The sequence below is a fragment of the Cuculus canorus genome, chromosome Z (assembly GCF_017976375.1).
Source record: "Cuculus canorus isolate bCucCan1 chromosome Z, bCucCan1.pri, whole genome shotgun sequence".
In the NCBI taxonomy this organism is placed as follows: domain Eukaryota; kingdom Metazoa; phylum Chordata; class Aves; order Cuculiformes; family Cuculidae; genus Cuculus; species Cuculus canorus.
Window position 1 is genome coordinate 63,935,552 of NC_071441.1, and position 11,738 is coordinate 63,947,289.

Here is an 11,738-nt window from a genome sequence, read left to right on the forward strand (position 1 = left end):
CCCAGAGCAGCTCCCTGGTCTCAATTTTCTCTCTTGCCTTCACCAGGTGCGAGAGGTGTGAGAGGAGCTTCACACAAGCCACCCAGCTGAGTCGACACCAGAGGATGCCCAATGAGTGCAAGCCAATAACAGAGAGCACAGAATCAATTGAAGTGGATTAACTGATTGACTGGTTGGAATTAAACTGCAAGGAAAGTCATGATTAAATGTCACGGACACTTAAGCAAAACCAAAGATTTCCTCTGAGCAACTTTCAATCAGTTCCAGAAAACCAAAAGCAGTAATAAAATAAGTAAGATGTTAAGAGATATTGATCCTGGCATGGAAGTGAGACCAGGAAAGAGATTATTTATTTATGACTAGGGGTGAGTCTTATTTCAATTGACAAGTTACTTGGGACTGTTAACATTTCAAGTCCCGCCATGTATTGCTTTAATTCTAAAAGCCTTTATAATTGTTATTTAATGCCAAAGTGAGGAATCTCAAGGGTTCTTCTGCCCATAGTTATGACTGAGAATGCACATGGACTTGTTTATTGTCGCACCTTTTTTGTAGCATGACTCAAAGGACCCAAAAGTAATCTGTACGTTTGGCTGGGCTGGGCTAAGTTGATCTTGACATGGCTGTAATAGAAATTGCTGTGTGGGATAGGAAGTGATCAAGAGCTATATCTGGGTCAGTGTCAGCCTCCTCAGACCAAAGGGCTTTTCATTTCCATAATCTCATGTCTCACACCGTGCACTTTTTCATGCAAGTAGTTTCATTCAACAGCATTGTTTTGGCACAGATATTCTAGAAAAAAAAAAAAAGAAAAAAAAGGACAAAAAAGAAATGTTGTATAGCTGCAAATAAACATTATATAAAGAAGACAGTAGGAAAACTATGTTAAACTAATAGAGCTCTCAAATTCAGTCTAATAGCTATGAAAGAAAGAGACTGTAAAAAATATTTTAAATGTTTAAGATTCCAGTCTATGTGTAAATTGTATTATGAGGAGCAAAATACTTAAAAGGTGTTTTTTATTTGGGTGATTGATTTAGTGGCTTGCTGATTTCTAGGAAAACTGATCAGAAATCCAACTGTAGTCCATTGATAGTTTTACTCTGTTGGTTTGGATCAAATTGAAAATGCTCCTGTGTTAGATGAAACTTCCAACATACTTGGGCTGAGCTTCAAAACAAAAGCTAAATCTGAACTCAAACACTTTGTAAATGGCTTGGAGGCTTCGTTCACTTCATGGAAAATTGCCTAGTGCAGTCATGAATGAAAGTAAGCCAAAATATTCCCAACATCAATGTAAAAATTTCAGATGTCATTACATTGGTTCAATTTAACAACTTCCATACTGGCTTTTATCAAGCTTTTATCCTTGATGTATTTCGTATTTCATGATTTTGTCTGATCATGAATGGTTTTCACTTTTAGAGACCAGCAGTGTTTGTTTATATATTGATTGTCTCAATGCTAGAGCTGTAGTTTGATAAAAATGTAAAAAAAATAAATAAAAAAATCACAAAATCACAAAAAACCCAAAAATAAACTACCACTGACAAGAAGAAAAACCTTAACAGTTCTGAAGTCATGCTATATCACAATGTAAAACTGCAAAATAAATTTGTGGAGATTATGGGGATTAAAACAGATTCATTCAGTTTTGTACCAAAACTGAAGTGCTATGTGGCTCGTAAGGGCTCTGTTGATTATATTAAATATTTTGAAAACACTTATGGGGATGATTTTAAATATGTAGAGAATTAAGTATTCAGTTCTGTAAAGGGCTAGACAGAATCAGCTACAAACTTAATAACAGCTTCAGACCATTTATGAGTTCCGCAAAGAGCTCAAGCAGAGAAAAAGCATACCTTAAAATTCAAATGCATTTAAGAGGAATTTAAAAGCTACGTCATCCTTCCTGCAGGATGTTCATTTATTATAATGCAGAAACTACTCTGAAAAGTCTGGAGTTTCGAAGCTTGGCACGGAGTTACTTCAGGAGTTACTCTATTTGTGTTTGGCCATTGAAAGTGTACAACAGGGGAAAAAAAGATTTTTTTCAACACATTCTAGCAAGTACCAGATTATCGCTTAAAGAGGTTTCAAACGTATGAATTTTTCAGCTCTGTTTCTCAGTGCAGAGGTATGGGGAGTGAGAAATTCTCTCTGTTTCTTGCCTGAGTCTATCCTCCAAACTATGAGTGATTCTTACCTACTATATAAATGTGTGTGGTTTTTTGTTTTTTAGGTTTAAAGAAGCATGGGAAACTGGGTAGGGCGAATTATGCCTTGAAGGTGACTATTTGGACGCTGATTTATTCCTAACAAGGCTAATAAAAAGAAAAAACAAAATCTAATCCTAAACTTTTCTGTTCCTCACACCTGGCAGTTCACAACTACTCTTATTTAAAAGACAAAATAAAGTAACATCTTAGTGGGACTCTAGCTTTTAGTTAATACTTGAACAGCAACTGTAAACCATTTCTGCAAGCAAATAGAGATGCTCACAAAAAAAAAACCAACCAAAAAAACACCCAAAAAATAAAACGAACCCCAAACCAAACCCAAAAAGCAGAAATTTATATAGAGAGTGAGCAGGGAAAGGGTATGGTGCTCTGAAAAGCAAATGTGAGCTATCTGTTAGATCTTTGACTTGTGCTGTCGCATTATCTAACCACGCTTTCCTGTCCAGGGATGTGTTTAGCGGTAGTTCAGAGCACTCAGCCTCTTGCAGAAAGGGATTTATACTTGCATGATAAAATGCAAATAGCATGTAAGAATGTGCTTACAGATATTGCAAGTTCCCTGCTGATTATAGATAGTCTTATTCATATGTTTTTAATTAAACATACGTCCAAATGAGCGTGAAATAAAGATCAATTATTTTAAGATTTTACTGGATTTTAAAAAAAATGTAACAAAGTAGAATTTCTGCAGAGCTTACTTTTGTTTCTTCCAAATAATTACTTCTTGTGTAAATCACTGTGTTGTGCCAGATGCCTAAGCACAATTTCAGTTGTTGTATTATTTTATAAGTGGCACTTTCACAAACATACCTGGCAGCATGCAAAAACAATTCAGCAAAACTCGGTGATTTCATAGCGGGGTTTTCTCCAGTGCAACATTTGGTATTCTGTTACAACTTAGCAAATGTAAAATTAACAGGGACGAGTAAAGTACATGCTAGTTTTGGACTACACAGAATCCAGTTCTTGTCTGCACCTCCCGAACGCTAGGTGAGTTTCTGTTCATGCATCAACAGAACAACTATACATTTAGGTCTATTATGAATACATTATGTGTTTGCACACAGTACACTGAAGCAGTAAATTTAGAACAATTATCTTTAAATGTAGCAATTATGTGCCTGCCATTTCAGAATTTCTGAAGCACTTGGCATCTCTGTTTTATAGTCTGGTAAATAAATACAAGCTTGGTTTTTTTTAAACTTTTTCGTTCAACCCTGAACATGTTGGAAGTCACATTTAAAAACCGTGCCTAGTTCTGATTTTTTTCCAGTACGGAATTCAATTTTATACATTCACAGAGTTATTCCTTTCCGAAGGATATTAGTTTTTTTATGAAGCTGCAGTTATAAACCCAAAATATAATCTTTTTTTAATACAATTTTATTGTCTTCCCATGAAAGAAAGCTGTGTTGGGAATAATTACAGCGTATTACATACTAGAAACTTACAAGCAATGATATGTATATCTTTCATTTTGGTAACATCATCTCTCCTTTTAATTACTTTTTATTATTTGTATGGTGCAGATACATTATGCGACTGTTACATTATGTGATGCTGTCTTAGAGCCTACAAAATTATGCGATTTCAGATGAATAAGTAGCTGAAAGTCCAAAAGTAAGTCCTCATTGTTTTTGCAAGTCATCAATTTCTATGATTTCTTTTTTTAAATTACCATTACAGCACTCTTATGTTCCATCCAAGTCTTTCTGTGGATAAAATTCCAGAAAATAAAATATTCTGGGACTGCATGAAGCTTTTTTCTTACATTTTGTCTAGATTTTGGAAATTTTGACATCAAGTCAATCTGAAAAAGGGCATAAATCCACCCAATAGATGTAGAGTATGCTGAAGGGGTCCTCTGTTGTAGTAAAAATAATAATGACACTGTAATTAGAAGGGTAAACAGCTTGCTTGAATTTTTTAAACTTCATAAAATTACATCTTTTTTACTGCAAAGGACCAATTAACTCATGCATGTAGCTGTATTCTTGTGATATCAATTGTAAAGATTACATTGTGTTCAAATGAATATAACAGGCACACATTTAAAAAGAAGACAAAAAATGTAAATATATTTGATTAATAAAACATTTCTATTACTATATCCTAAGCCTTTGTTTTATGTTAGATTATGTATGGAATTTTGTTTATTCTGTGCAGAAAACCAAATACGTTTAAATGCGTGTGCACTGAAGGCTGCCTCAAATAATCACAGTCCCTTGCTGTCATTTTCACTATGAGCTTCCAAAAGGGTTTTACAGTATGTCACACACTGATTTGCAGTGAGAAGTGAGTGAGATCAGGTTCAGTTTTCTTGGTGACTGAGCTCAAGTGCAATATGCTCAAGCAATTTCTCAACTGTTTTCTGGAATCCGCTTATATAGATTTATGATGCAAATTGCGTCATGTCGTAACCAAGATCTTCTATTCTCTTTACAGGAATGTGAGGTTTTTATGGTTGGCAGCCGAAGTCTTGTTTAGTTACCTGAATCCTTATTTACAAGGATCACCATCTAGTGGACTAAGACAGAATTTCAAAACTCCACTTGATGTAATGTCCAAGTTTATATTTTAAAAATAATTCTAAACCCCAAACTAAAAGCACTACTCGTGCTCCACTGCAAGGGGCCTTCTGTGCCTTTTTTTAACATTATTTCACTGCCATTGTGTATGTCAAAGGGCAGTGATTAGTTCACTAAGTCACTCCTTGTTCCACTTGAAAAAATACCACTTGAGTATGAGAAAAATATGTCAGTTTCTGTCATTTTTCATGTTGTATGACCTTTTACATAAGCACAAGAACCACCACGGTAGAATAATTGTGCAAAACTACTGTACTTGAGAAAATATCCAGGTAAATTGGCCAGCAGACTGCCTGCTGGTTTGCAAGTAGCAGGGACAGTCAATCATTCAAAGCAAGATTCTACACATCCAAGGAAAATTCTTTGTAACAAGAATTGAGTCACGCTGTATGAGATTATATCGCCAAACCGACATAATCTGTCATGAGCTAATGAGACACAAATGTCTAAAGGTGGTGGTGGGTGGAGAAGCCCTTTGGCTGGTGGCCCAATCTATGATATAAAAGAGTCCTGGGGTCTACCTTCTTGCATCTCCTCCAGTGCATGATTTAGAAGGGGTGAGGCTCAGGTCTGCTAGTATTTTTCTTTTAATTCATTTACTGAACTTTTTTGCTGGGCTAAGGGCTAGGATTTTGCTGCCTTCTTACTTTTGTCCCTGCATGTTTTCACTGAGATCTAGGGAAGAATCAGACCAATGTTAAAGTGCAAGAGACCAGCAGAGCAAGACAGCATCAATTTTATTGATTGTTGGGTTTTTAAAATCCAAACGAAGCGGACACTTTCTTCTAAACAAATACATAGAGATCACCAGTGTCCATATTAAAGCAAACATTACTTAAGTAGCTTCCTTGGTACCACGCAGCATCTGCCAGTTAAAACAAGTCCAGTGACATCTTAACACCACAAAGTAAACCTGTACTTGAGCTGATGACACAGATGTTCGAGCTGCACTTTAATGCCCAAGTATTGAACACCAATTATTCCATCCTCAGATTCTCTTGTTTCCCTGCTTGCTAAATGACAGTCAGCAAAACACTTTGACAACAAACTTGGTCAATCTCTTGACCTGATAGCCTTTTGTACTGGACTTGTACAGCAGGTTTTCAACACACCCAATTTCCTGGTGAAACAGACATATACACCAACCAATGGTACAACAATGATTAGGTGCCTAAGAATAAGATTTGCACAAGAGTGTACTGGATAGGAGTTTTGTCTTTCTCCTCAGTACTTCCTGGGGGCCATAGTGAAGTAGATCCCTGACCAGCTAGTCAAGAAACAGCCATAGTTACCTTTTTTCCCTCTAAATCTGAATCATCTCAACAGGCATAAAACCAATTGAGAAGACCACAGGTGATAGATGGACAGTCACAAGTGTTTTCCCATCCATGTAAGAAAGGTCATCAACAAAGCAATGCTGTAGAAGACCCAGATATCCAAATATGACTACAATTAGTCCAAGCACATAGAGAGGGAAGGGGAACATATAGTCTATCATAAAGAGATCAAAATCTTAGTGCTCAACTCAATAGGTCTCACTTTTGTGGATTACATTGACAAAATTTAATTTTTTTTCAGTGTTTATTTTTATTATAGGTAACACAACCTAAAACAACACCCAAAGTCTTGGAAAGCCATAGGTGAAACCTAGGTGAATCCTAGGCCAATGATTTTATCCACAGCTAGATCACTCTAGCTTTCTCCCAGATGTTTTCCTCTTCACCAATCATAGCAGATGAGTCTTACCTGTACTTACCCACAGATTTCATTTTTTTCCAGTCTTTAGTCTTCAGTGCTTCCTGTCTTTGCTCTCACCATTTCCATCTATTATACTCTTATTTTTCTCTTTCCCTCTGACATTAGTACATTCAATCATTCTCCTAATCTCTAGAGGTTCTCCAAATAATCTTGCAACTGACTAAGAAAAGATGTTTTATTTATTTATTTTGGCACAAGTCACAGAAATAGTTTTTTTTCTATATTCTTAGCTTCAATAGAATGAGTCAAACTATAGTAATCATGCAGATCCTTCAACCTGGAATTGCTTTTTCTAGGGAGCAAAGAACATTTTGGCCTACAGCACACACACTGCAAGTGATCAAACATTTTTCTGGAAGCTATTTAGCATTTTTTTGTTGACTAGCTTTTTACTGGAGCAATTGTTTTCTGTGTTCTCATAGCATAAAGTGTAGTTAGATAGTCAGTAAACTAAAATTTTCATACAGAAAACACTTCCTATGAGTAAAAATGGGAGCACAATTTAATGCATGCGCTGAGCCATACTTGTAATGATTGTAAGAGTCTCCACCTTTTCTTTTTTTCTTTAAAACCTAAAAAGCCAATTTCTACTTCTTGCACAGAAGATCTTCAAGAACGAGGATAATATATTGCTGTAATACTGCACCATAGTTCTGCACAACAAAATGCTGCAGTAGTGTCTGATCAGTTAGTGATAAGAACACCATGTAGCTCCCATCTCAGTTTTTGAAATTGCTTATGTGATGAAGATATATGTTCTGTGAATACAGGGGCAGACACAACTGAAAACAGTATCTGATTCATTACCATTGTGTTGTTTGAGCCATTTTTATTTAAGGAGTTAATGACAGAAAGGAGGCTGCACTGTTCTTTAATGGGAAGTAATCAGATCTGGGAAGTTTAAGCTCTGAAAGAAATGTAGAAGCATATTGTATCTGCTTTCCATCTTACTAATTTTTTTTGCCCTGTGCTAACAGTAAAACTCCTAGAGAAAGATCTTCTTCAAAATGTATATTTTAAATGAAGATTTTTTTTCACTTTTCCCTCCAAGAATTTACTCTCAATAAAAGTAGAGGGCCTGCATGAAATGAAAGAAAAGAAAAAAGAAAAAAAAGATATTTTTCTTCCGAAAATTTTAGGAAAAGGGTGTTTAAAAAAAAGTCCCCATAAAGTATGCAGCTTTGTGCATGATTCTTCTTCAAGAGCTCCTTTTTATCCAAAAACTATAAGTCTAATTACTAAAAAATTATGACCATTTGTATACTACAAAATATTTTTATATATTTTATATATATTTGTATACTACAAACCATGGCTACTACAAACGGTCTGGTCTTCTGTGTAATCTTCTTAGTAACATTGTTGATTTTTAAATTATTGTTTTACTTTTTACTGTGGCTGGAAACAGCATCAGTCTCTTTCAGTCTTGTGTGGCCATATGGTCTTAATTCACCCAAAGTCAAGTCCTAATGAAAGTACTGCATTGTGCAGTTTATCATATATATTAACAAGTCATACTGTAAATTATGGATGGATTTTAAGCCATGTGTAGCTTTCCTCTTCTCTCTCTTTGGTTTGCCAGTAGTTTTCTAGTTTAGGATTTTTCAGTGTTGAATTAGGTTGCTGGCCAGCTCCCTTTTATGTCAACAACATAAGTACAAGGGCTTTTTGCCCACAAACCCCCATGACAAGCTCAATATAATCCTTCATATTGTCTTCAGATGCAAAACTTACCTGACTACTTCCATCCAAGTAAAAAACAGCATAGCCTCCTTTCTATAATTAACTCATTAACTGAAAACAAGCTAAGCAATCCTATGGTAATGACTCAGATGTTGGTTTTGGTTTTATCTCCCTGTCCTGGTTTTGTGTTGTGATGTTTATCTTCATCGAAATTACACATTTCAGAAAGAGGAGAAAATAAAAGAAATTGGTGTCACGTATGGTCAATCTTCATCTTTTTGTGCCATAATTTGGTTTGTACCCCTCTCACCACTGAACTTGTCACTAACATCACAGGTAAAATCACATGAACTAATTCAAATTACAATGTTGAATTAGGATAAATAATAAAATAACATATTAAATATATGTTGATATAGCAAAGCCATAAAAAATTATGCTCATGTATGTTAGGGCAAAGCAGAGGTGCTACTATACTCTAATTTTTTTTAAGTGGGGGGGAGGGGTCTGTTTTTCACAAAATGTTCAACCTATTCAACCTACCTAGTGAGGCTGAGATGATGCAATCTATCCCCAAATCTGTCACAACCCTAGCTGTAGCCATTTAAAATAGCCTATCCAATCATCCAGCTCTTGATTGTTTGATGTTCTTACTGGCTTTACACTTTTGATTAAGAGGCTCAGCAAAGAGGTGAAGTTGCAGAATAGCAAAGGGTTCCTTGACCTAAAGAACCTGAAGTCAGCAGGTCACTTACAGTGACTGTGATTTATTGAACAATAAACACAGCCTCACCAAACCCTTTTCTTTCCACACTGACCTATTTTTTGCAGGCATCATATTCTTGTTCAGTGAAGACAGGCAGAGAACTTTCAGAAAGATTATTTAGTCTTGATGTCAAAGCAAATGTATCTGTGATTCTGCCTAACTATAATCATGCATTTCAATAAATGGATTCTCAGAAATGGGATAAACTAAAAATAACAATTAATGCTACCAAAGAGTTTTAGCATGTTCTGCTAAAACAAAGAAAAACACTAAATCTCATTTCATTAAAACATAAAACTTCAATGATGAGTCTTTTCTGGAAAAACCATATGAAATTTTGGTGAGAGAGTAAAGAATATTTTGTTTCTGACGTCTTGTGTGTAGGACAAGAAGAAGAGTTTGCATCAAGGAAAAATAAGCATGCTTTTTCAAGCTAAAACATCTTTTTTTTCAGTGGGGGTATAAAAAAGAACATAAATGAAAGGAAAAAAAGCAGGGGGAAATATCCTGATTGTATGGAAATAAGTATTTTCACCACTTTAATTCTTGAAATGTAGTATGATTCCTAGCAATGTTAAGGGACGGCTTTGAAGCACAAGTAAATTCATCACACCTGACTAAAGATCAAGTCCATATTTAGGCAATCAAACCTGCGATGATTTTTATACTATTTTTGTTTAACTAAATTTTCTTAGTAAGTGTCTCCTTTACCATACAGTCTTACTGATCTATGTAAATCATGGATGACAATCACAAGCTTTCTTCCATATTCAAGTACAGGTACACATGCAGGCTTTCATTCTCATTCTCATTCTCATTCTCTCTCCCTAATCTTTAATTAAGCCTTTCTGCTTCAAAAGATCCAAACTTTTTATAAGTAGAAAGAAAATGGAAAACGAAGGGAAAAAGGTGATAAAGTTGTGTGTTCATTAAAGGAAGGAGGAAACTTTCTACCAGGAAATCTGACTGTCTAATTAAGAAAATGCATATATCACACATAATTTTTTCATTTGAATTACTTTTCAGGTAACTGCTTCATTTGTCTTTGGATTCAATGTACTGCATTTTGCCTTGCATTAAATCAAGGTAATCTTCCACATGATAGATCATCTGGCTGCTGTTCTTACACGGTAGTACTTGGGACTTTTTGACAGTCTTTACCCTACATTTAAAATTAAATGCTTCATAAAGGAATGAAAAATAAGCTTCTTCTAACCAAAACCTTTCCAAGGGAGATGAATGACTTCTATTTGCTCCAAGAGGTTCCAACCAGCACATGCTACCTCAGAAAGGGCAACTGCACGCTTGCTACTCTGCTGCCCCACTCTGGGAGCTCTGGGAGCAGAGTGCCAAGCTGGCTAGATTCTTTCCTAAACATGAAACTGGCAGAACAATTAAAAGCACAGGAAGAGAAAGTCCACGTGCTGCATTCCATCCCAAACTTAATCACATTTAAAATGGACCTGCATATACAGATAAACAAAGAATGCCTTTAAATACCAATCAATTAACAAAGGCAATCATGTTTTCAGGCTTGGAAGCTCGAGTTTTCTGCTTATTGTTAGCTTGCAACCGCGTTTTAAATGAATGCAGCCTGATGGGAAAGGATGGTAAGCTGAGGGCTGACCACATGTTTCATTCAGGGTCTGTTTGTTTTCTGTGCCCACTCATGTCACTACAGATCTGCAGTGTCTGCCACTTGTGTGACATAATTTATGTTTGTAGTACTCTTCCATGGTGCCCCTGTGTTTTCAAATGCTTAACGCTGCTAGGAGTAAATGACTTCTTTCCATTCCAGCTCAAAGTGCCAGAAGGCAGGAGAAATTTAAACACAACTAAGATCAACATTATGTGTCTACTTGGCCTCCACATCTAGCAACACAGTCATAAATTACTTAGGCTTCTTATTTAAGAATTTAAAAGGCCCTATAAGCTTGGCAAATTTTCTGTAACAATGCTTCTTCTATGTGGCTTATAAATATTGGAAGTCCCAGAAGCTGCACTTTGCATTGTATTTGATGAGAGGGCCACTGTTTGACCAAGCACTTTCCCATTCAGATGCTGTTTCATTGTTGGCTGTTGCAATGGTAGCAGCCTCAAAATACTGAAAACAATGAGGTATCATGTAATTTCAGTTCTTGATCTGCTTCTTCCAGATACTGTTCCTGCTTAATGGAAATAGTCTCTCTCCTTAAATGTCAGGTCTTTTTATCCTCGCAGTCACATTCATCTGTTTCCCTGCTGGGTACACACATGTCTAAGAGCCTTAAGATTGACCTTGCAATACTTAAAAAACCAATATCCCATTAAAATGGGAACCCTCTCACTGGCAGGAGGAAACTAAGCATCATTTCTGGTAGGGTCCCTTGATATGATGAGGATTATGAAAGATTTATGTCACATTCATGCTGGCAAACCCTGACTCCAGCAGTCAGTCTTGCATCTGTGTCAGTGCAGTACTCAGCCATCCAAACACTGATAGTTACTTTGCAGTCATCAAACTGCAAATCAATGCAATCGGTATTGCTGCACATCATACAACTGATAATGTTGTTCTGTGGTGTCTGTGATAACTGGCTGACCAACCACTAACTCTGGTTTAATTCTATCAAAGAACTCTTTATTACGGTAAGTCCATGAAAGCCGCTTTACCCTCAGTTGGACTATGTTTTCCTTCTTAAAGAACATACTGTGGTTGAAGTT

At 36.0% G+C, this 11,738-nt stretch overlaps 1 protein-coding gene across 1 annotated transcript in view; it reads left to right on the top strand.

The window, feature by feature from the left end:
- Nucleotides 1-4,293, top strand: part of PRDM6 (PR/SET domain 6) — a 79,916-nt gene extending 75,623 nt beyond the window's left edge. The window contains exon 8 of the mRNA XM_009562906.2: nt 47-4,293. Coding sequence (XP_009561201.2) covers nt 47-161 — 115 coding nt within the window. The 3' untranslated portion in view covers nt 162-4,293. The remainder of the gene's footprint in view (nt 1-46) is intronic.
- Nucleotides 4,294-11,738: the final 7,445 nt, after the last annotated feature.